The following is a 25,731-nucleotide window of genomic DNA, read 5'->3' as shown; positions in this document are numbered from 1 at the left end:
GGACACTTTGACACACTCAGGGCGGGATTGAACTGGCAACCCTCTGACTCCCAGACAACTGCTCTTGCTGCCTGAGCCAATGTCGCCCCCTACTGAAGTCTGTTGTGTTGGCAGTATGTTTTGGGTCATTGTCGTGCTGCATAATGAAGTTCCTCCCAATTAGTTTTCACACATTTATCCGTAAAGAATGTTTTTGTTGACTTCTGAATTCATCCTGCTGCTGCATGTGAGCCCAATCCAGAAGCATCCCCAACCACAAGCCATGACACTGCCACTGTATGTTTTGGATCATGAGAAGATCCCTTATTTCTTCACACTTTCCATCACTTTGGTAGAGGTTAATCTAGTCTTAGTCCATAAAACTCTGTTCTCAAACTTTTTCGGCTCATCTCTGTACTTCTTTGCAAATTGTAATCTCGCCTTCTGATTCTTACCGAGTCTTCGTCGAACGGTCGATTTGAGATCACTTCACTCCAGCCCTGTGGAGATTGTTTGTGATGTCACTGATGTTTTGGGGTTTTTCTTCTCAGCTCTCACAATGTTTCTGTCAACTACAACTAGATTCCCCCTCTTTTCTAAACTTGAAAATAACTTCCAAAAAACAGCTCTCTGGTTTTAAACACAAATGCAGTTTTCACAGGCAAACCCCAAGGCTAAACAATTTATTGTTTAACCAATCAATCTAACATGGGCAACAATAAAACACCTGTTAGTGACATTTTCCAATACTTTTGCTCACCTAAAAATGAGATGGTCAGATACAAAAGGTGATATGTTCTTAAGTTGTTTAACAAATCTAGATACAAATACTAGGAAATAAAAGTAGAAATTCAGATCTCATGTACATATTTTGACCTCAAACTCAATTGTCTTTGTACAGCAAAAACAATTGACTTTGCTGTTCCAATACTTTTTGAGGAAACTGTATGTTATGGTCATTTAAATCACCCAGAGTTGTCAGTTAACAGTGAACATTGATGTCCCCTACCCCAGGTAAACCAGCGCAATGTGCCCGGAATTGACAGTGCCTACTTAGCCATGGACACAGAGGAGGGTGTGGAGGTGGTATGGAATGAGGTCATGTTCTCTGAGAGGAAGAATTTCAAGCTACAAGAGGTAGGACACTGTTGGAATATTATTTGTTTTAGGCCCCCCATTATCATTACATTGTTTGTTTTAACAAGATCTAATAATTCAGTTAATACAATGCAGTCTGTAGGTATTTGGCCTGTGGTACTGTTCTATTCTTTTGATTTTAGGCATAATTTTTAAGAACAGGGTGAGACATAGGCCAAACAATAGGCTTGCCAAAATCAACAGTTTGGAACTTCACCATGCTAATGGGGCATTGTTTGACCTAAATAAACTTTTTATAATCACAGGTAGGCTAACACCTTTAGCCTGTAGTGTAAGTAAAATGGGCACTACATTCACAAGAAATACAGCCAAGAAGCAGATGGGCTTATATAATATGGGGCCAAGTAAATATATTGTGGCAAGAGGGTTTTTCCCAGTGAGAAATTGCAAAAAGGCTGAAGATTTCCAGTGTTCTGCACACACTCCGAAGGGTTCTTCTCTGTGCTCCCTTTCCTGATTTTTGATTTGTTTTCACATAAATGGTGAACTTAACAGACCTCTCCCAACACAGTTTACTGGTAATATCGATCAATCGGTTAATTGAAATGGACACTTGACCGAAACAGCCAACGTCTTAACTAATAAAAGTAAAAAATAATAATAAAATAGGCACCCGACTGTATGCTCCACGTTCACAGATTAGATAGGATGACACTTCCAAGTGTTTGCCAAGTTGTGTTCGACGAGGGGTATTGCCGACTTTCTCGACAAATAAGGGACGTCGACATCCAAACAAGCCCAAACCACTGGAGAGGATTTTGCAATTGCCGACCGTGGCTGGGAGGAGTTGCATACCTAAATCAATTGTAAAATTGAAACGCTTGTGTCCTTGAATAATAGTAGACTAGCCATAGACCAGACCGGCAACACGTCACAGCCATATTTTACCAAATTTAGCTATGTCTTTTGACAGCAAAATCCGATGTTTTTTTAATTGTATGTCCGACAAGCTGAAAATATTTTGAGTATTTCCATACCAATTTGACATTTTTACGATGAGTAGTTTTTGACACTTGCGCCAGTCTCCATCTGCACCTTCGCCAATCCGGCGGTACACTGACATTACAAAATCACTTCAGCTCATTCTCGCCGGATCGATGGATAGACAGGACAGGCAGTGGATAGATAAATAAGTTAGTTAGATAGATAGGATAGAGATATTCAGCACCAGTGTCAAGTAACTTTAGCTAGCTAGCTAGGTCCGTGTCTTGTGTATAACTTGTATCGACAGATATATCTATAGATTTCTATTTATATATATATGTAGATATTTTTATTGATTATTATATATGTTGATATTTATTATTGTTATTGAATATCTATTAATACAAATTATATACAGGACACAGAGCTAGCTGGTTAGCTAACATAACTTGACACTTGTGCTGAGTATCTATCTATCTATTTATCAATTTATCCACTACTGTCTGTATGTCTGTCTATTGATCGATCTGGTGAGAATGTGTTGGTGATTTATTGTTACAGATGGCGATGGCGATGAAGTTATAGCATGCAAGAGATAAGCTACCAAATATTAAGTGTCATTTACTTAAATACTCTGTTCCAATACTTTTGCTCACCTAAAACTTTGGTGGTCTGATTCTAACGGTGCTATGTTCCATGTAGTTTAACACATCTAGGTGTAAATACCACGTATGAATGCGCGTATATGCAGATGTAGGCCAATGTGCACATATCGTTGCTTGTGCATGTGTTTATATGTATGCGTGTGAGATATAAAAATGTATATGGGTGAGCATGTCTTGTATGTGATGTGTATATGCATAATATGCCATGAAGCATTTAGCATCTAAATGAGTTTAAGACTAATGTACACTATTGCTGTTATGTATCAACCAGTAGCTGCAGAGATGTACACTCACCTAACACTTAATTACACATACTTATTCATGCGATTGTCTAACCAGCCAATTGTGTGGCAGTAGTGCAATGCATGCAGTCATGTAGGTACGGGTCAGGAGCTTCAGTTAATGTTCACATCAACCACCAGAATGGGGAAAAGATCTAAGTGACTTTGACCGTGGAATGATTGTTGGTGGCAGACAGGGTGGTTTGAGTATCTCGGAAACTGCTGATCCCCTGGGATTGGAATGGTGCAAAAAAAGAAATCCAGTGAGCAGCAGTTCTGAAGACAGAAATGCCTTGTTAATGAGACAATCAGAGGAGAGTGGGCAGACTGGCCAAAGCTGACAGGAAGGTAATAGTAATGCAAATGACCACACATTACAACAGTTGTATGCAGAAGAGCACCTCTGGACACAAAACGCATCATAACTCTAAAGTAGATAGGCTACAGCAGTTGAAGTCTTAAAAAAAAAAAAAAAAAAAGTCTAAATACCTAATAAAGTGCTCGGTGAGTGTATACGCATATATGTATGCATGTTGTACATGCATGCATGTGTGTGCACGTATGTGGTCTATACATGCATGTATGTATGTGGTATTTGCATGTGTTTAGTGCTTAGGTGGAAGGGAGCCAAATACAGGAAGCTATGTATCATCAGGTTTAAGAAATCAGTTTCATTATCAATAATGTGAAATGTATTGTTAATAGAAATGCTAGAGTTGTTGAAAACCTTCTTGACCTTCTGTGCTAAACAGGAAAAAGTCAAAGCAGTTTTTGACAACTTGATCCAGTTGGAGCATCTCAATATTGTGAAGTTTCACAAATACTGGGCAGATGTGAAAGAAAACCGAGCACGGGTAAGTGTACACCAACAGTGATATGTGCCGTGAGGCAGAACAAAAACTGCATGTTTAATGCACACATGATAATGGTGTAAATGGGCATTATTCAAAGCTATGTTGGGAAGTAATTGTGTGACAAACTGACTGAGTAGAGAAAGCAGGTTTATGGATTTTCTTCTTCCAACAGGTTATTTTTATCACAGAGTACATGTCTTCTGGAAGCTTGAAACAGTTTTTGAAAAAGACTAAGAAAAATCACAAAACAATGAATGAAAAGGTACGGATTTTTTCATGTACAATGTGTTGTGTCTGTTAAGTCCAGGAAAACTCATGTTCAGACAAAATGAACAAAAGAAAGTCTGATGTTTGTAAAAGTATTCTCCCTGTTAGACAGCAGATGTGCAAAAGTCTCCTGTTTTTGTTTGCTTTTAGGCATGGAAGCGCTGGTGCACTCAGATCCTGTCAGCTCTCAGGTTTGTTACATTCTGTCATTGTCATTTCCACAGTCTGGCACATGTTCTTTTGGGATCATTCTGGGGGAAATGGCTCCTTTCCATCTTATCCTTTCCGATATGTGATATTTCACTTAATTTAATTCTATAACATAATGTAATGACCATTGTTATTGGGGAGAGTGGGCTGTGAACATATCAGGAAATGCAGTTATGATTCCTGGACTACATTACTGGACTAAGGACAAATTAAGAGTAGATTTTAGGCTGGACAGCCTGTAGCCTAGTGGCTAAGGAACATGACTGGGACCTGGAAGGTTGGTGGTTCAAGCCCCAGTGTAGCCACGATGAGATCCATGCCCCGGTTTACCCCACATTGCTCCAGGGGGGGATTGTCCTCTGCTTCGTCTAATCAACTGTAAGTTGCTTTGCATAAAAGCATTAGCTAAATAACTAACTCTTCTGTGTGAGGAGGTGAATCTACCGAAACTATTCCCATTTTTCTACGACAAACTGTTCAGAAGTTCAACTTCAGTTTCTTGGTAATCTCAAGCAAGGGATAGCCTTCATCTCACAAAACAAGAAGAGTAATGTGACCTCCTGGGAAGATGGCTGCCTAGTGCTTCTGCTCTGCGCTTCCTTTCCTGATTGTTGTTTCACATAAATGGTGAACTTAACAGGCATTTTGAAAGCATCGGCCGATGACTGTGGCCATGTGGCCGATGAACAAAAAGTGCCCCCACTTGTGTCAATTTAGTCATCTGCTAATGGAATGGTTGGAATTTTACTGCCAAAACTGGATGTGCTTGACAGAAAATGGAAAGATATTATTCCTAACTTTCCAAGCTTAATGTATTTAATTGGCCATTCTTAATATCATAGCTAAGCTATACAATGTTTATTATATGTTTATGCCATGGTCTTGGTGAATACTCTATTCTGATTGGATGCTGGGTGGTGGTTATTTTTGCATAATTGTTTAACGTTTGGCAGGTAGTCCAGGTCAAGCCCAATCACCGTTCTAAATGACTACGCTGCCTGCAGTTAGCCAAGGACAGACCAAAAGCCAGCAATGCGTTACGAGTTAAACATGGTTTTATTTATTAACCATGAGTTTGTCATGCCAATAAAGCAATTTGCTGTTTTTTTTGTTTTTTTTTGGGCACGTATGGATACTATAGTTATTATGACAGAACCTGCCAGACAGTCCAGTAAAAAGGGGGCTGTCTGTCGTGTTATTTAACCATGAGTTTGTCATGCCAATAAAGCAATTTGCTGTTTTTTTTTTTTTTTTGGGCACGTATGGATACTATAGTTATTATGACAGAACCTGCCAGACAGTCCAGTAAAAAGGGGGCTGTCTGTCGTGTTATTTAAAGTAAAATAGTAAAGCTGGACTTATCATGGTCACAATCATGAAAAGTCACCACGTAAGCTCAATTTTGAGCCGGGAAAAATCCCTACCTCGTATTTCTGAATTGAGTTAATGGTGCCCTAAATGTGTGGCCCTAAGTCTCGAACCCTGCTCCCAGAGACCAAAATCCGCCTCCTGTGGTCAGCTCTCTGTGATATTTAGCAACGTTATCTGATAATTATGCAAATACATACGTCTTGTATTGTGGCAAATTGTTTTACAAACAGCTCAGAGAAATTGCAATTGTTCAACTTGGATCAGTATGGAGCACAAATCAAAACCTCCACACACGCACACACACGCGCACACACACACACACACATACGTGCATACATACATGCATATACATACTTTGGCCACTTTATTTGCTTACAGGGTACATTGTACCATATATTTTAAATCTGGTATTTTTATTTTATTTTTATTATAATTTTTTTGTTATTTCTTATTTATATATAGTTTTATTTTTTTTATCTTGAGTTGGTCTTGTCGTGTTATGTTGTCATTTGCTGTTTATTTATTATGCACCGTGGATGAGAGGGAAACGCAATTTCAGCCCTTTGTATGTCTACATATATTGGATTGACAATAAACCCGACTTTGACATTGACTTGATATGAAAAGCTCAAAAACATGAAAAATGTGCGTGTGGGCTCTTTTAAATGACATTTCAAGAGACCATCCTTGTTTTTTTTTTTTTGTTTTTTTTAAACGCAGGTGCTACTATAAAGTCAACTACTTTTGAAATAATTTGCTCTTTTGGCTTTCATTGCTCGACTTAAGCGTTTCTCATCTTCTGCAGTTCCCATGAAATGGATATTAAAACAACATTAACTGTTGCATTCCACCAAAAGTTTTGTTGGGACTTTTATAATGTTTTTGTGTAGTAATTCTCACAACAGAAAACTGGACTCACTTGTACTTATCCTGTCTTTTTTTTCCAGCTATCTTCACTCGTGTGATCCGCCAATCATTCATGGGAACCTAACCTGTGACACCATCTTTATCCAGCACAATGGGCTGATCAAAATTGGCTCAGGTGCATAAGAACATGCACATAACAATGATCTGCTTTTTAAAGTGAGAAGAAGAAGGTGTAAGTGTAACTAATTTCTATTCCTTTCAGTGGCCCCGGACACCATTAACAACCACGTCAAAACCTGTCGGGAAGAGCAGAAGAACCTGCACTTTTTTGCACCGGAATACGGAGGTAAACACTGCACATCTTTCACCAGAATAGCACACCCTGCATCTCTCCATAAACTGGACTTTTGTTCACTGTTTTTTTTTTTTTTTTCATCTCTGTAATTCTCTTGCCATCTTTACAGCTGTAGCAGATGTCACTACAGCGGTTGATATTTATTCCTTCGGAATGTGCGCCCTAGAGGTGAGAAACCCGTCAGGGAGTTGTCCGGGTTGGCATGGTGGTCAGCAAGGCTTGGTCCTTAACTTCTACCACCAACCAAATGCCGGTAGAATTTTGCAGTGCCTTGTATCTTTATTCTTCTAACACTCTTTCTAGCCACTTTGGTGGGATACCTTTCGGGAGCATTTTTGATGGGGAAAAAAAATAAATAAATAAAAAGGCATCTGAAATTAAGTAAATTAGCAGTTAGACTACATGTTACTACAAATCCCATGAGCATTGTGTGATCAAAAACAGAAGCAACAATGATTGGCACAACAAACGCAGTCAACAACAAAGGCTTAGTCAAAGAGCATGTAATTCGATGGATGGATGATTTTAAAGTAGCTCTAGTTTATTTTGCACCACAAATAAATTTAATAAGAGAAGTAGGATTGTCTCAGTGATCACTTTAACCAGTGGCATGCATATATATATATGTATATATATATATAAAAATAAATAAATAAATAAAAGGGCATCATTGCATTTGTTTAATGAATGTACAGTGGCTTCAGAAAGTATTCAGAACCCTTAATTTATTGCACACTATTGTGTTGTAGATTTCATTTTAAATGGATAAAATTGCCATGTTCGCCCATCAACCTACACAAGTATACACTCCATAATGACAAAGTGATAACATGATCTTAGAAAGTTTGGCAAATATATTAAAAATCTCATGTAAGTATCAGGATTCAGACCTTTAAGTACTTTGTGAAAGCCCCTTTGGCAGCAATTACAGCTTTGAGTCTTCTTGGCTAAGTCTCTACAAGAGACACCTGGATTTGGGCAGTTTATCCCATTCTTCCTGGCAGATCCTCTCAATCGTGATCAGATTGGATAGGAAGCCTCGTCAGGTCTCTTCACAGATTCTATGGGGTTTAGTCAGTGCAGTGGAGATGGTCGCTCTTCTGGCTGGATTTGGATGTGAATTCTGGGACTTTATATACACAGGTGTCTGCCTTTCCAAACAATGTATAATCCATTTGATTTGCCACAGATGGACTCCAATGAAGTTCTAGACACATCTCAAGGATAATTAAAGCAAACAGGATGCACCAGACCGCAGTGAGAGTGGCGCAGCAAAGGGTCTGAATACTCATCCAAATGAGAGATTTGAATACATTTTTGAAACCTGTTTTCACTTTGTCGTTATGAGTTATTGAGTGTAGATAGGACAAAAAGTGAAGGGGTCTTTTTGAAGCCAATGGAAGCACATTATATTTGCGTTATGCTCAATCATGGGATATAATACATTTTATTAGCATTACGCATTGCATATTTTAATATGCATCACATATTTTAATCAACATTTCAAATTGCATACCTATGTACTCTTTATTCTTGACTCTTGAAGAGCTCTGGAATGCCCAGATTTAAGTGTTAATACAATCTTGAAACTTGTTTTGTTAGCCTGCATGTTCTGCTGAAAGCTTATGTGGTAGCTAACAGAGTAGTTTCTGTTCAAAATAAATATGTCCAAATAAATGCATGCAGTTACATTCTCATATTGTCTACAGTACATGCATTTCTTTTTTTTTTTGGTTCGGGTGGGGGTGCCGAGAAGTTAACTTCAAGCCCTGGTGGTCTGAATATAATAGGAGTCATGCCATGTTTTGTAAAAAAAAACAAAAAAACATCGGCATTTGTTTTATTTCTTCAGTTTTCAGTTATTTTCAGTCGCTTTGGCTTGTTTTGTAGATGGCTGTGCTGGAAATCCAAAGCAATGGAGAGTCTTCATATGTATCACAGGAAGCCATTAACAGTGCCATTCAGTCCCTGGAGGACCCGCTTCAGAGAGTAAGTGAGATGTACACAAACACTCAAACTCAAGGACACCATGATGTCTGTGTGTGCGGGGGGGATAATACGTGCTTTTGACCCCTTCCTGATTTTCTCTCTTTTGCATACTTGTCCAAATGGAATGGTTTCAGATCCTTAAACAAAATGGGAAACTGAGTCATTATTTCATAATATTGGTCAATTTTGAGGGCCTCTGTCCCTCTGGTCATTCTGGTTAATCAAAACCCATTTGAACACTTATTGTTTAACATAATTAAAATCTCAAAGGATGCGGACAAGAAGTGATTGGAATACCCCTGCCATGAAAGGTGGTGTAGCCAGTTATTAACCTTAATGGGGCAGTTACTTTTTCACATTGGAAATATGTGTGTTTGATAACTTTTTTCATGAAATAAATAAAATGTGGTTTTGTTTACTCACATTCTGATTGTCTAGTATTGCATTTGAAATTATTCAGTGTGACAATTATGCAATAATGAAGGTAATCAAGAATTGATTCTGAGGCTCCAGAATTATTGTCACCCCTGACTGGCAATGCAGTAAAAAAAACCAAAAAAAAAAAAACCAATATTGACGTACCCAAAACATAAAAAAAACCTAAATCAAGGTTTCAGAATTATCGCTACCTCTGGTTTAGTACTTGATAATGATATGGAGTCTCTTCCTGTAATGCTTGAGCAGGTTAAGGGACAACTGCCCCCTTGTGTCCACAGGCTTTTGATTGGAAACCATAGAAATACAGTTCCCTCTAAAATGATTGGAACAGCAAGGTCAATTCCTTTGTTTTTGCTATACAGTGAAGACAATTGAGTTTGAGGTGAGAATATTTACCTGATATCTGAATTTCAGCTTTTATTTCCTGGTATTTTTATCTAGATTTGTTAAAGAACTTCGAACATATCACCTTTTGTATCAGACCAACCAATTTTTACGCAAGGCAAAAGTTTTGGAACGTGATTGAAAGGTGTTTCTTGTTGCCCAGATGTGTCCTGTTCGATTGATTGGTTTAACAAATAGTTCTGAATGTCTACTCTTGGTATTAGCCTTGGGTTTTGCCTGTGAATACTGCATTTCTGTTAGGAAAAATAAACCAACATGAAGACCAGAGAGCTGTCTTTGGGAATAAAGCAAGCCACTTTGAAACTTAGAAAAGAGCCATTGCACAAGCATTAGGGATAGCTTGGACAACAACTTGGAATGTCCTGAAAAATAAAGAAACTGCTAGCCTACAGAGCAACATCGAACGGTTGACCAAGGAAAACAACATTTTTTTATTTTTATTTCAATCAACCGTTCGAAGAAGACTTGCAGAGACAGGAATATTGAGGCTAAACCGCAAAATGCAAACCACTCATCTGTAGTAAGAATTGAAAGGCAAGATTACGATTTGCGAAGAAGTTTTATGGACTGATGAGACCAAGATTAACCTCTACCAAAGTGATGCAAAGCCAAAAGTGTGGAGAAAGAAGGGATCTGCTCATGATCCAAAACATACAAGATTATCCGTGAAGCGTGGTGGAGGAAGTGTCATGGCTTGGGCTTGCATGGCTGCTTCTGGATTGGGCTATCTAATCTTTATTGATTATGTTACATGTGATGGTCGTAGCAGGATGAATTCTGAAGTCAACAAAAACATTCTGTCTACCAACTTAAGGAGAACTGCGTCCAAACTAATTGGGAGGAACTTCATCATGCAGCAAGACAATGACCTAAAACACTGCCAACACAAAAATGGGGAGAAAAATGGGGAGAAAAATGGAAGTCCCCTATTGAGCATGCATTTCACCTTGTGAAGAGGAGATTGAAAGGCCCCCCCTCCCCCCCACACACAAATAATAATAATAATAAATAATAAATAAATAATAAGAGACTGCCGTAAAGCCTGGAAAAGCATCACAAAAGAATACATCATTTTGGCAATGTCAACGGGTCACAGGCTTGATGCAGTTATTGCGAGCAATTATGCCAAAGGTGCTATGTTGTAAGTAGTTTAACACATCTATGTGTAAATACCAGGAAATAAAAGCTGAAATTCTCTTGTCTTGTGTTCATCTTTATCTCAACACCAAATGTATTCAGTGTATTGCAAAAACCTTGTATTGGCCTTGCTGTTCCAATACTTTTGGTGGGGATTGTATAAAGAGAAGAGTAATGGTCCTAACACTGAACCTTGTCGAATACCATATTGCATCTTCCAGCTTAAACTGTTTCCTATCATTCAAGTATGATCTAAACCAGGAAAGTGCATGTCCTTGAAGATCGATACAGTCCTGGTGTCTGTCCGGTAGAATCTCATGATCTTTTGTACCAAAAGCTGCAAAGGTCAAGAAGTACAAGAACTGACGCAGAGTTATGGTCAGGTGACCGTTATAGATCCTATGTCATTTTAACAAGTGCATTTTCAGTGCTGTGGCCTGGTCTAAATCCTGATTGGAATAATTAAAGGATGTGATTTGAGCTAAGTTGAGCACTGAGTTGCTTTGCCAGTTTTCGCCAGTACCCAAAAGGGAAGATTCAAACTAGGTTGATAGTTTTCCAGCTTGCCGGGTTCGAGATTTGGTTTCTTCAATTATACCTAAACTGCCATTCCCTGTTTCTAAGGATGTGTTTTAAGCATGTTATAGCCTAGTTTAGGAAAAAGGTATTTAAACTATTTTGTGGGGATTGGGTCGAGTTGACAGGTGGTTTGTTTTGCAGACATAACTGTTTTAGATGACTCATCCATGTCAATGGGCATGAAACAGTTTCGTGCCACTGTTAATGTTTCTTCCTGTTGCAGCCAAGAGGTTGCCTGTTTATTTAATGTGGCAGGAGTGATGCCCAGAGGAGGAGACAATTTGGTGATCTGGTCTTTATTGGCCTCATTTCAATATTCTGGTTGAAAAAGACCATAAAGTCATTGCTGCTATAATCGGAAGGATAGATTGCAGATCCAGAGGATTGTTTTTTTAGTTAACTTGTCTGCAATGCTAAACAGAAATTTTGGGTTATGTTTGGTTTGGTCAATTAGTTTAGAGAAGCTAATTGTTGTGAACGTTTTCAAAAAATTGCTAACTGATAGCCGGTAATTCTTTTCTGAACCTCACATAGGAAGCTCAGTTTAAAATAAATACGTGCTCACCACCAGCACCAGGAATTGAATGCTATTGTATTATAGTTATCAAAGAATTTCTGTAGCTGTTGGTTGACTTATGGCTTATTGTAACGTTATGTCGTTTCTTAAGGTTCACTGAAGATCCGTGTTTATTCGTTGACACACAAATTCAAACTACCGGCAAACAGAATGTAGCTTTCCACTATGTAGTATCTACATAAGAATTAACAAAGCAAAACATTATCATTAGGCTTTTTATCCATCAGATATCAGCGTAAAATGGTCCACGTTAATCTCACCACCTCGATTGTCCCGCACCATATAAAATGCATTGGCAAAGTTTAAAATCATTAGACCAGTCAGTCGCCTGTGGTAAAATAGACCGGGTGTTATCATATTATATCAGGGAAATATTGCATGGCCACAAAATTTGTCAGTACTCCAGTTTTTTTAAGGCACAGGTATCGGATCGGTACTTGGTTCGGATATTGGTATCGGCAGTTTCTGAGATACTCAAACCATCCTGATTGCCACCAACAATCATTCCACGGTCAAAGTCACTTAGATCACATTTTTCCCCATTCTGATTGTAGTGAACATTAACTGAAGCTCCTGACCCGCATCTACATGATTGTATGCTTTGCACTGTTGCTAATGCATACAATCATGTTGGATGCCACTGAACTGTGATAGAATCACAGGTTGCCACTGAACAATTATTGCAAAGCTTGCCCTGAGAGTAGGCACGATGGAACGTCAGTTAAAAAAATTCTTAATTTGGGCAGTGAAAGATTTACCATGGTCTATCTCTGAGACTCGGCTAATTAAAAAATGTTCAGCTCTCAAATTTGTTGCAAGACTTAATGTCTCAAGAGTTCCATAAGCTAATGTTTGAATTAAGTTATGGGTTTGCATGTTTAAGATGACATTCATGTTTGAGATTACTGTAATGGAGATTTAACCCTGTGTGCATGTTGAGTGTTTAATGGAATGTGTTTTACCTCATATAATGGGTGTTTGTGTGTATTGTAGGAATTCATACAGAAGTGTCTGGAGGCAGACCCTTGTAAGCGGCCCACAGCAAAGGAGCTGCTGTTTCATCAGGCTCTGTTTGAAGTGCCGCTGCTCAAGCTGTTGGCTGCCCACTGCATTGTCAGTCATCAGCGTGAGTCTCCAGACCATATATATATACTTACACATTTAAACCTCTTTAAGACCCATTTTGCTCCTGGACTTTATTGATATTGTGTGCCATATGAAATCCTCCTCCAAGTGTTTTTAAAGAGGTTATTTTCACAAAAGGCCGGACCTACTCTCCATTTTCAATAGCTCTCTCTTCTGGCTGTGTTCTGGATCTTTTAAAGACTGCGAGTGTCCCTCTTAAAAAAGACGAACCTCGATGCATCAGACAAGAACAATTACGGACCGTTCTCCAAATTACCTTTTTAGTTCAAATATCTGTGGTTGCTTAACAACTCCTTGAGGTAGTTGAAAATAGCAGCTCAGTCTGGTTTTAAGTGCAAATTCAGAATAGAACTGCTCTCGTCTAGAGCCGCGGTGGCGCAACAGGCTAAGATGCAGCAGACTTGCGGTTGCAGTTTGCTGCAGTTGCACACCGGGGACCGGGGTTCGATTCTCAGTCCTGCCAAAAGCCAAGTTTGGCCGGCTCACGTGGGGCAGCAATAATTGGCTCGCTGCTCCCGAGGGAGGGACTTGGCAGGGTAGATCGCCGCACAATAAGCACCTTGGGCGCCTCGGAATCACGGCAACGGGCACGAGACGAGACGACTTGAAGAAGGCGTGTCGTTCTCCTTCGGGCCGCCGAGGGACGGGGTACGGGCGGTACATCTAATACGACTACCTCCAATTGAATCAGACGAGGTACAATTGGCTACCAAATTGGGAGAAAAAGGGAAAAATCTGAAAAAAAAAAAAAGAACTGCTCTCGTCAGGATCCTAAATGACCTTTTGATGAATGCTGACTGGTGACTGCTCTGTTCTGGTTATGCTTGATTTTATCTGCATCATTCAACATTATTGATCATGCCATTTTAATTGATCGACTGAGAAGCTGTGTTGGTATCTCAGGGAAGTTCTCAGTAGCTATTGTAGTCTTCTCTAGTTGCAGTGCATTGCAGAAGTTAAAAACTGGATGTCCAGTAACTTTCTCCAGTTAAATATGGACAAAACCAAAGTCAAATCTGAGACCATTAACACCAGATAATTAAGCCTGTTTCAACAAATTTAGGTGTGAGTTTTGATCAGCACCTCAAAAAGCTAGTCCAGTCCTGTTTTGACCGTCTACCATTTCTATCATCTGAAATTCAGTATAGATTAAAACATTTTCCTGTCTACATACAGCCATATGAAATTTTTTTTTACAATTCATATCTTGGTGGACAGAAGTGAACCTGACCTCTAAATGGCACAGCGTTAAACTGCCTCCTTGCATGTACGGGGTGTTTGAGACCTTCATCGGTCTTTCCTGGGGGTAATTCATGGTTGATTTCAAGGTATGCTTGGGATCATTGTCTTGATGGAATACCAAACCTCTCTTCAACTTTAATGTCTGGACTGACCGACAGAACACCCACTGCAGTTGGATACTTCAGAAGACATGGAGTTACTAAAATCTTCAGCCCTGGAATTATATTAATTGAAGCCCTAATGAGTAAATCACCTGGGTCCAAACTTTTGCACAGAACCCTTTTCCTTTCTTTATCATTTATAAATAGTAAGAAAGTTTTTGTTTTAACTATGTAATATTTCCAATTCTGTGTAATATTTACAACAATTTGCTTCTTTTCACCAGGATATTAATAGTAAAATTGACCAGAGGTGCCCAAATGTTTGCGGACGACTGCAAAAGGCTTTGCATGAGCTGCCGCTGGTGTATATGGCTGTGTTGTTGGTCCCATACTCCACTGGAAGGGAGCTCAGGTCTTCAGACCAGGGGCTCCTGGCAGTTCCAGGGTCCAGGTTAAAATCGAGGGGTGACGGCGCTTTCGCTGTCATTGCCCCTAGAATCTGGAACAGCCTCCTTATATTAAATCTGCTAAATCAGTTTCAGCTTTTAAATCAATCCTTAACACCTATTTGTACAGGTTGGCTTTTCCCAATGTATGATTTTCTTCATTTGTATTTATTTATAATCAGAAACATAAAAATAAAAAACAATTTCACCAAAATCAAGGTTTCTTAATTATTAGCACCCCTGGTTTAGTACATCCACCTCTGGCAATGGCATGACATTTTTTCATGTAATGCTTGACAAGGTTAGAGAACTGAGGGATTTCAGTTTATTCCTCTTTGTAGACACTTTGCATGATCCTTCACGTTCTCGACTGCCCTCTTTCAGTTCAGTCCACAGATTGGATTCCGCCACCTGAGATTGTGTTGTCACTGAACCATTTCTGTGTGGAATTCAGGTATGCTTTGAGTCATTGTCTTGCTGGAAAGTCCACCTACAGCCAGGTCACAGCCTCGTGGCAACCAGATTGTCTGGCAAAATTTCCTGATGTTAATCCATGTCCCTGAACCTCAGGAATTATAGCAGGCAAAAAGCATCACTGACCACCACCATTTTTCACCATCAGATGAACAAATTACCAAAATGACCATTTAAATTACCAGATGAGACTAAAATTGAATGCAAAAACCTGTGGGTCGAACCGAGGAAAGCAGTTTAAGCGCAAATCCAAGAATGTGAAGGATCTTGAAAGGATCTGCATTGAGGAATGGAATTGTCCAACATTTTTCCAAATGCATTTCTTTACCTTCAAGCATTACAGGAAAAGACTCAATGCTGTTCTCCTTGCCTGTGGTGGATGCACCAAGTACTAAAAGGTGGCAATAATTATGAAACATTTTGATTGATTCTGGTATTTTTTTTATTAAATAAATGAATGATTTTGGTTGGTTACATTGAAACTATAGTTTTTGCATTGCCAATCAGGGGTGCCAGTAATTTTAGAGCGCAGCCATTATAACTAGGTGCGTGCTGTCTCAGTTTGGCCAACACGACAACAAACGCAAGCGGGAACTGTTTAAGTCTCAGGAACAAACTCGCACATTATGTCAATTAGTGTGTTAACGTATTCATTTCATATTTAAAGGCCGGCCAGCATCAGTATTCTCTTCCTGGTTCTCATATCTATGCCTAAAAAATATTTGCAAAGAGCAGTTCGGTAGGTTTTTTGAAAAGTCCCTCACCCTGCCCCCAGAGCCAAATTTGCCATGAAACCTGACCAGATGTGCCCCCCCCCCCCCTCCCTCTACTGTTCTTTCTATCTTTTAGATATGATTCCTGAAAATGCTTTAGAAGAAATTACCAAGAACATGGATCCACACCTTGTAATTGTTGAAAGCAAGGAAGGGGTTCAGCTGAAGTGAGTTTTCCATAACATTTAAGCTGGTCAGCTAATTATTTTGTAATAATGTTTGATGAAGTGCATCCATGTTAACAAGTAAGCAGTATTGTTTCCCATCATCTTCAGCAGTCAGTATTGTCCCTGCAAACTTCTAGATGGGGTATATAAGATTACAGCTGGTTTCGGAGGTAGTTCTTGGTTTGTGAAAAAAAAAAAAAAAGTTTCTCAATTAATAAAAAATTAAATGCAGTCGTCAAATCCAAGTAACCATATTTTATGATTCACAACATTTATTGGCAGGCAATAAATAAGCTTTAAAAGACTGTTTGTCTCACTTCCCATCCCAACTTTGGAATTTCATGAGGAAGCAGGATACGCTTATTAGCTTTGTAGTATTGTGAAATGAGTATTGCTGTGCTGCTGTGTTTGCCAAAGGTAACAAATTAAAATTGCAAGAAAATGTTTTGTATTTTGATACAACAACTCTTGTTACCTTGGCACACCAGTGCACAATTGGCTTAAATATGCAATGTTATGTGTGTCACTGACAAGTTGAGGTCATGTATCCTGGCCGAAAGGGATTAAAATTTTTTATCAGAATAGACAGTATTCATAGAAATATTCGACCGCCACTATTTTGTTCACATAGAAAAAAACATGTTACTAGCCTGATGCTGTTGATGCTAGCAACAGTTTTTCCAACAAAGAAGAGTTTAATTTCTTTGATTTAGTGGATATAAAAGACACAAAAGAAAAACCGAGCAAAACTAAACCTCTGGCATGGCGGGACGGCCCTCTACTTGTAAAACTCCCCAGGCTGGGAAAGTGTAACACAGGGGATAGAACTATTTTCCACAAATCTGGTAGGTGATTATGACCATGTAATACGACATGCGGTAAACTGAAGGCTAATTTATAGTCCCATTACGTATGAAAATGGATATCCATATCAAACGTTGCAGTTTGCTATGGGTAATAACAAGCAATGGTCCTGTAACAATGTTTTAACGCATCTTATTGTACCTTTATATACATCGCAACATGTGGATGCAGAATTCACTCATCCACTCATATACTCATAAATTCTGCCAAATTGAATGCGTAATGCGGCTTGAGGGCTCCATTCGTATACTTATCTAACGTTGGGCATAAATGAGCCTGAAGTCGTGCTTACTGGTAAATAGCAACAACATGTGGCGAGAATAACTTGTCCTTTATCTTTGACCGTTCTCCTCACATCAGTTAGATGGCCAACCTAAATCACATGTGGAACAGAAGTGTGTCCCGCTGCCTGCCATCACAGTAGCAAGTGCCAAAACAAAAAACAAAACAAAGGGGAAAAGTCAAAAGGAATGTCAGTGTGTAATTCCTACACGCATACATGCATACAAAGCCATTTAGCTTGAGTGGCTGCTGTCGCTCGCTATCTGAGCCATCTGCTATTTCACAAAGCAGGATTACTGTGCTTAATAGAACCCAAGAGTTGAGAATTTCAGCTTTTATTTCCTGGTATTTACACCTAGATGTGTTAAACTACTTAACATAGCACCTTTGGTATCAGACCACCAAATTTTTAGGTGAGCAAAGGTATTGGAACAGAGACTATTTAAGTGTATAAAATGAATAGCACTTAATTTTTGGTAGCATATACCTTGCTTGCTATGACTGCATCAAGCCTGTGACCCATTGACATCATCAAACTGTTGCATTCTATTATTATGCTTTTCCAGGCTTTTAATCCTTTTTTCGGTTGTTTCGGGGGGCTCAATCTCCTCTTCAGACGGTGAAATGCATGCTCAAGGTTGATTGACTTGGCCAGTCTAAAATGTTCCACTTTTTCTCCCTCATGAAGTCCTTTGTTGTGTTGGCAGTGTTTTGGGTCATCTTGCTGCATGAAGTTCCTCCCAATTAGTTTGGACACATTTCTCTGTAAGTTGGCAGACAGAATGTTTTTGTAGACTTCTGAAATCATCCTGTTGCTACTGTAGGGGTCCTCGCACGGGCTCCAAAATATGTAGAGAACCGGGGCGCCAGTTAATGTTGTGTAGCAGTATAACTGCAAAAAGTTATCAGTCTCATAAAATTACTGTTATCAGAAATATCCAACCACAAATTTAGTATTTCAATTAATAATTAAAATAACCAATATTAATGATTGAACATACTGATAACCTGAAGGTTGGAAGTTCTTCGAAAGACTGCTTTCACTCGGCTCTCATGTCTTTGTGATTCCAAAACGGACACCGGGGTTTAATCAAATATATTTATTAAACAACGTACAAACACAGAACAGATAAACTAACGGGAATTAGTAGGGGAAGTTAGGGTGTGTGTGTGTGCGTGTGTGGGCAAAAAAGTGGGAGTAGCTAGCTTGGGTAAGCTAGAGTTCTGGGTGTGTTAATGAGTTTCAGTGTTAGCTGTGAGAAGAGCAACTACTTGTATAGTTCACTCTATATATGCGTGAAAGACGACGAATCAATTCACGTACATACACGGCTAACAGAATACATTCAAATGGTAAGACTGCAAATATAGAAACACAGATTCAAAGTAACAGTTAAGACTAAGCTAACACTGGCTATGCCTGCAAATGCTTGTTTAGTCTTACTGAGTGCATACGCATTGCTGGATCCAAAAGACGTGCCGTCCTTGTAGGAGCTGCGATGGTGCTGTGAATGTGTGTCCTGGAGAGGTGCGCAAAGCTGGGCCGTTCCCGTCTTAGCTGCGCTTGCTTAGCTTGTCTGGTCCGTTCGGTTGCTGGAAGGATGTTCGTTGCAGTTGTTCTTTGGTGAGGGGGTAAACTGATGTAGCGTTCCGCGTACACCAGTTTCCACTCGCTATAGGCCACGAAGTTACCGCGAGGTAACTGGGTGTGTCCGTAGGCCTGGTAGTGCGCTGTGCAGCATTCAGCCTCTGTCCGAGTCTCGGAGCTGAAGCGAATGGCCAAAAAGGGTGCGTCGAAGAAGTGGGCAAAGAGAAGAAGCAGAAGAGAGATCCCAAGAATGTGTCTTGCTCTTATACGGGAAAGTTTATTGCTCCCGCCATTATGGGATTGGCTGAACCAAGCTAGACGTCATGCGGGGTGGACATCGCGGAATTGTCCTGTGGGAATGTGGAAGTTGTAGTTCCTACACTACCATTAACCGAAGATTATTGAGCCCACTCCAGAAGCAGCCATGCAAGCCAAGCCATGATACTTCCTTCACCGTGCTCAACATGTATGCTCGTATGTTTTGGATCATGCTCAGATCCCTTCATTCTCCACACTCTTGGTCTCATCATTCCATAAAACTTTGTTCCAGAACGTTTGTGGCTCTGTACTTCTTTGCAAATTGTAATATCACCTTTCAATTTTTACAACTGATGAGTGGTTTGCTTCTTGTGGTATAGCCTATATATTGCTGCTCTCTTAAGTCTTCTTCGAATGGTTGACCCCTGTCCCGTGGAGATTGATTGATGTTTTGGGTTTTTTCTTCACTGCTTGCGCAATGTTTCTGTCATCTACTGCTGTTTTCCTTGGTCGACCTGTTTGTCTGTTGCTCAGGACGCCAGCGGTACTCCAGGTTGTTGTCCAAGCTATCCCCAATGCTTGTGCAATGGCTCTGATCAATTTCCCCTCTTTCTAAGCTTCAAACTGGCCTATTTTCCCCCCAGCTCTCTGGTCTTCATGTTGGTTTATCTTTTCTAACACAAATCCTGTCACAAAAGACTGCCTTCACTGAGAAAACCCAAGGCTAAAGCCATGAGTAGACTCAGAACTATTTATTGTTTAACCAATCTAACAGGACACATCTGGGCAACAAGAAACTTCTCTTGTCACATCTTCCAATACTTTTGCTCACCGAAAAATTGGGTTGTCTGATACAAAAGGTGATATATAGATTTTATATATGATGATAATGCCGAGAAATAAACGCTGACATTCGGATCTGTCATCTCATGTGCGTCTTTTGACCTCAAACTCAATTTTCTTCAGTGTATAGCTAAAACAAAGGAATTAACCTTGGTATTCCAATACTTTTTGAGGGGACTGTATATTCTCTCCCACAGACTCATTCATTGTGGAGACCATGTGGTTAGTTATTTTGTAAACTATTTAAACCAGTAAATAGTTTAATCGTTGTTCAGATAAGATGCTTTATTTTAATGTATCAGCTTTTCTTCCTCCTTTGAGAGATATTTGGTGAGCAAACTTCATGGCCTATTTTTGTCTATTTTTGTCAAACACAAGTTTGACATGAGGTGTGGATCTGCTGTTGTATTTCTTACATTTTATACTTTTAGGCTTTCCCAGTTTCCTGCTCTTGAATTGGATAAGTTCCTGGAGGATGTGAGGTGAGTCCCCATCTGCTTTCACCTATTATTAATAACTAAGCTTATTTACACTAGAGGGCAGTAATCTTAGTATTCGATCAGGATATGATTTATTTTTTGCAGTTTTCAAGCATGTCATACAAAGTGCGTTACAAACCATAAAAAGAGGAATCAAATAGAAAGTGTCTGGGTGTGAGTGGAATGTGTCATATGAAATTAATAAATTAAATACCTAATAAAGTGCTCACTGAGTGTGTAATAAATTAAACTTTTAAAGCTCAGTATCTCACAACTGTTAAAATGGCAGATAACCCTGTGATTCTATGGTCTTTAGGTCTCTAATAATTTTATTTATCAAGGTTTGTGTGTTGTGGCCTGTTTGTACCCCATTGCCGTAAAATCAACAGGAATGGGATCTATCCACTCACGGCATTTGGGATGCCATGCCCACAGCAACCCCAGCAGGAGGCTGTGAAGTCACCCATTGTACCACCTTCTGTCAAAACCCCAACACCTGAGCCTGCAGAGCTGGAGACCAGGAAGGTGAGGGGATAGGAATGGAGCTGTAGTGGTTGAACAGAGGAAATTGGTGGAGCTAGGAGTGTAAAAAATGTAAATAAATTTTAAAAAAGCAAGAAAAAGAAAAAAGATGAGAGAAATAAGCAATTTGATTGAAGAACAGATTTCTAGTCACAAGCAGTTTTTCTCTTTGGCTAGAGCACAGTGCTGGTATATATCAAGATTATGTCAGTTGCGTGTTAACATTGTGTTGAATTTGGGCTGTGTGATCAATGCCTTAACTTTCATTTCTCTTTTTCAGGTCCTTCAAATGCAGTGCAATATCGAGCCAGTTGAAGAAGGGGCAAAACATCATGTAAGTTTCTCTTGTGGACACTTGTCAAGAGTACTGCTGTTGAAACTAAATATAAAAGTTTAAGTGCAATTGTAAATGTCACTGGTTCTTTAGTATTTCACTGATCTAAGTGATTTGCGGGTCAGTCATGATTCAAGTAACTTGTAGTGTACACAGATTGTCCATTGTTCACCCAAATCATTTTCATGTTATGTGGGCTTAGCCTTCTCCACTTCTCATCATGGCATCATTCTACTAATCAACCTTATGATCATATAGATGGACAAAGACAAGTTACATTTTAAAGTTAAGCTGCAAACATGTTAAATCAATCCTTGTTGCACAAATACGCATTCATTTTCCCCAAATGTCAATTGACTTCTTACAGCTTACCTTATTGCTGAAACTAGAAGACAAGCTGAACAGACATCTAAGCTGTGATTTGTTACCAAGTAAGCATTTTACATGTTGGAAAAATGTTTTACTCCAGCTGCCGCATTCTTCTAAATATGGCGTTCCCCATCTCAAAATATAAATAATTAATTGTACATTCCATATATCGCTGGCTTTTGCATAGAATATAAAGTATTACTTCTGAAGACGTGTTTGACGGGGCAGCACTGACTGACTGGATGTTGTGTTGCCTGATTGTTTAGATGAAAATGTGCAGGAACTGGCCGTGGAGTTGGTTCAGCTGGGATTTATCAGTGAGGTAAGGGAGTCACCCACATCCTCTTCAGACTGAATTTCATTTCTGCTCCAGTTTAAGACGGGTAATTTGCAGTGAGGATACTGTGTTCTAGGTGTTTGATCATTGATGATTGGTTGATATGGTTGAATTCTTGCAATCCCAACATTTATTTGTAATTGAATTATTGAATCAATATTAGGAGAGCTAGCTGTGAAGTAGCTATATTTTTCCAGAAAAGAACATCATTAGGGTTCCAAGCACCAGTGTGGTAATCTTATAACTTGCATCATTAGTTTCATATGAAACAGCTTTGCTTGAAAAAATAATGATCGCAATTGGCAAAAAATAAATGCACCAAATTAAGCATGTGGGGGTATTCTAGACAGGCAAATTTCACATTCGCAGCCATTAACTTTTCCGAACAGGAAGTCGGCCATTTTGGATTTGTGTCTTCTTACATGTACCAAACTTTGAAAGACTCCTCCCAGGGGGATTATCACATTCACACCAAATGTGGAAAGCATGATCTCAGGATAGTCCTGGTGGTGATGCTGGATGGGAGGGCTAAAAACTAAGTGTAATACCTATCAATAACTCACGCTCCAGCTTTTCTTTTGAATATGCCATTTCGAATTACCTTCATCAAGCTGACAGGTTAACGTTATGCATTTCCCCAGCATTGACAGATTGACGTTATTTCTAAAATGAGTTTCCAAATCATGGTTCCACATTTTCTCCAAAAAATGTATCGGCTGAATAAATTTAGCCCAAATGGATAACAAATCGAAGCGGTGTGTTACTATATATAAATCACATTCCATTACATTAATGGCATTTGGCAGGCGCTCTTATCCAGAGCGATGTACAGTTGAGACAACCCTCCCTTGGAGCAATGCAGGGTTTAGAGCCTTGCTCAAGGGCCCAACGGCTGTGCGGATCTTATTGTGGCTACACTGGGGATCGAACCGCCAACCTTGCGTGTCCCAGTCATGTACCTTAACCACTACGCGACAGGCCACCCTTCAGTCACACACGTCACACTTGACACTGCAATATGATGACCAAGTAGCCCTGTACCTAAAATATGTTTTTCTTATGACCATTAGATGGTGATGTTGTTCGTGGTTTTACCATAATTCGAAGTAACCTGCTTCATTTCATTTATTGACATGAAATAAGACTACAAATAAGACCTACACAAGGGAAACTTTCATGTATATCTTTTTTTTTTTTTCTTCAAAAGATAGGGAGGGCTTAGCCCCGTTAGCCCATTTATACCAGCTGCCACTGGTCCTGATACTAAACTGTGAACGATTTTTTATGTTTTGGAATGGTATGTTCGGAAGGCAAACCATTTACATGTCACGCAAAGTGGTCCTATTTTCATTCTACATTGTCTGATGTGGCTGAAATGTTATACATATGTTCATCAGTGTCATCACATTCATATACCAATAAAGGCTCACCGTCATAGCGTCACCAGCTGCCAACATGAAGTGAGGCTTATATAATAGTCTCATGTGTCCTCTTCTTAGAGGATTCATGAAATTCACACCAAATTTGGACAGCATGATATTAAATATTTATGATAGTAAGTTGCAAAGTTTTTATACATTCAACATTCAAATGTGCATTGTTTAATGTGGCAGAAACTTTACACGTTTATTGTTTGAGTGTAATCACATGCACATATCAATAGAGGCTAGTCATAGCGCCACCAGCAGGAAGTGAGGGTTATATAATATAATATAATATTTTTTGATTCTCCTCCAAGAGTACTGAGCAAATGCATACCAACTTCATTCAGCAAGATGTTTAAATGTTTATGCTACTGTATTGTACAAGAAATAGCTGGCACACGGTTGCCATGTGTTTTAGGTCAAATGCTGCTGAAACGGGTGGTGTGACAATTTCACTGTGTTCTGTTTGAAGTGGTTGAGAGGTCACAAATATAATCAGTGCTGGACTATCAAAGTTCCATTTTGGCATGCCTTTAAATGTTTTTGCTGAGCCATAAATTTAAGAAATGGATTTTATTAAACCTGGTGTCTGTTTTGATGTCACATGAACAACAACAAATTAGTCTTACAAAGAATGTATAACTTTTAGGTTATCTGAATATATTTTACCATTAATATTAGTACATTTAATTAATACAATTTCCACATTTTGATTTAGATATTAGACTGATTAATTTTTGCAGTTTGACTGCTGCACCACATAATTGGCACCATACGTGAGGATTATTAAGGTGGAAACGTCTTCATTATCTATAACTCGCAATCTACACAGTGTGTTGGGGCGTATCCCCTATCTTCAATCTGAGAATTTCACTAGGTACTGAAGGACTTTCTTGTCAGTACACTATTTTTGACTTAATATTTTTCATTCTAGTTATCTCACTCTTGGTTTATCCCCAAAGACCCTCCATGGACATTCTATGTCGATATTTTGCAGAAGTTGAGAACCATTACACCTTTTTTCAAAATGATCCGGGAAGCCCTTTCTCTATAATGAATCAGCTTTGGTTCATTTACCATACCAATATTTACCCTTTCATCAAACCTGAAAGACTAAGAATATGACACAAATGTGTGTGTGAATTACCATTGTAGTTTACGTATAACTATTCTGTGGCCTTCATATTAGCCGTCGTTAGCATCCCCTCAAGTACTTAAAAATGCCTCAACCTCCTCCGGAGATGCAAACACCCTCTGTGCTGTTGTGGACTGTATTCTTTTCGTCATGATCGGAGCCACTCACTGCGGCATACTTCATCTGCCGTCACATCACCTCCGCTGAAATGTCTGGGAAGAACATGATCTGATGTTAACCGTGCATCACTCTCACTCACCTTCTCGTGCTGCCCTCATCACGCTTACCTTATCTCGAAAGAACGTTAAAATTAGTGACCTTTGGGTTGTGGGAATGATGGGCTTTGGTCTATCGCCCAATGAGCTCGCTCGATTGTCAGTGGTGTCGGGAAGTTTTCGGCGCCCACCACCGCAGGTATCAATTTCTCCAGAAACAATTCTTCGTCACTGCTTTCAGCCTTTTCGGAGAGACCAATGATTCATAGATTGGACCTCCTTTGGCGATTTTCAAGGTCATTTTTCTGTGAGTGTTGACTAGTTTTCCCATTTCATTTGGTTGCTTCTCTTTGGGTTACGCTAGATCGGTGGCTCACGTTAGCTCAAGTGGTGCGAGCAGTGTCTATGTTGTGCTTAAATGGTTGGTTTCTGGAAGTATTCATACTTCAGGATTTTCATTGACTATTTTGATTACCATTATTTTTTATATCACATTTCAGTAGTGTAATGATTCATGATTCATGATTGCAAGTGGCGTCTATTTAGCTTTGAAAGAAAGACAGGAAGGAGTTGGATTTGTCAACTGTAAAGGAATGGGGCGATGGACAGATGGTCTATCTGATGGTTTAATAATTTGTTTTGCAGTGGAAAAAAGAGCCTTGGGTTTGCCAGATCC

At 39.3% G+C, this 25,731-nt stretch overlaps 1 protein-coding gene across 2 annotated transcripts in view; it reads left to right on the top strand.

Annotated features, from left to right (window-relative positions):
- nrbp1 (nuclear receptor binding protein 1) overlaps positions 1-25,731 on the top strand; it is a 39,094-nt gene that overhangs the window by 7,061 nt on the left and 6,302 nt on the right. For both annotated transcript variants that reach the window (XM_061241696.1, XM_061241695.1), the window contains exons 3-17: positions 994-1,116; positions 3,760-3,861; positions 4,034-4,123; positions 4,279-4,319; positions 6,657-6,751; positions 6,839-6,922; positions 7,041-7,099; positions 8,822-8,920; positions 13,050-13,182; positions 16,315-16,405; positions 20,672-20,722; positions 21,109-21,244; positions 21,522-21,575; positions 21,943-22,006; positions 22,211-22,266. In XM_061241696.1, coding sequence (XP_061097680.1) covers positions 994-1,116; positions 3,760-3,861; positions 4,034-4,123; positions 4,279-4,319; positions 6,657-6,751; positions 6,839-6,922; positions 7,041-7,099; positions 8,822-8,920; positions 13,050-13,182; positions 16,315-16,405; positions 20,672-20,722; positions 21,109-21,244; positions 21,522-21,575; positions 21,943-22,006; positions 22,211-22,266 — 1,278 coding nt within the window. The remainder of the gene's footprint in view (positions 1-993; positions 1,117-3,759; positions 3,862-4,033; positions 4,124-4,278; positions 4,320-6,656; positions 6,752-6,838; positions 6,923-7,040; positions 7,100-8,821; positions 8,921-13,049; positions 13,183-16,314; positions 16,406-20,671; positions 20,723-21,108; positions 21,245-21,521; positions 21,576-21,942; positions 22,007-22,210; positions 22,267-25,731) is intronic.

The sequence above is a fragment of the Conger conger genome, chromosome 5 (assembly GCF_963514075.1).
Source record: "Conger conger chromosome 5, fConCon1.1, whole genome shotgun sequence".
Classification (NCBI taxonomy): Eukaryota; Metazoa; Chordata; class Actinopteri; order Anguilliformes; family Congridae; genus Conger; species Conger conger.
This window is presented reverse-complemented; position numbering and strand designations above follow the sequence as displayed.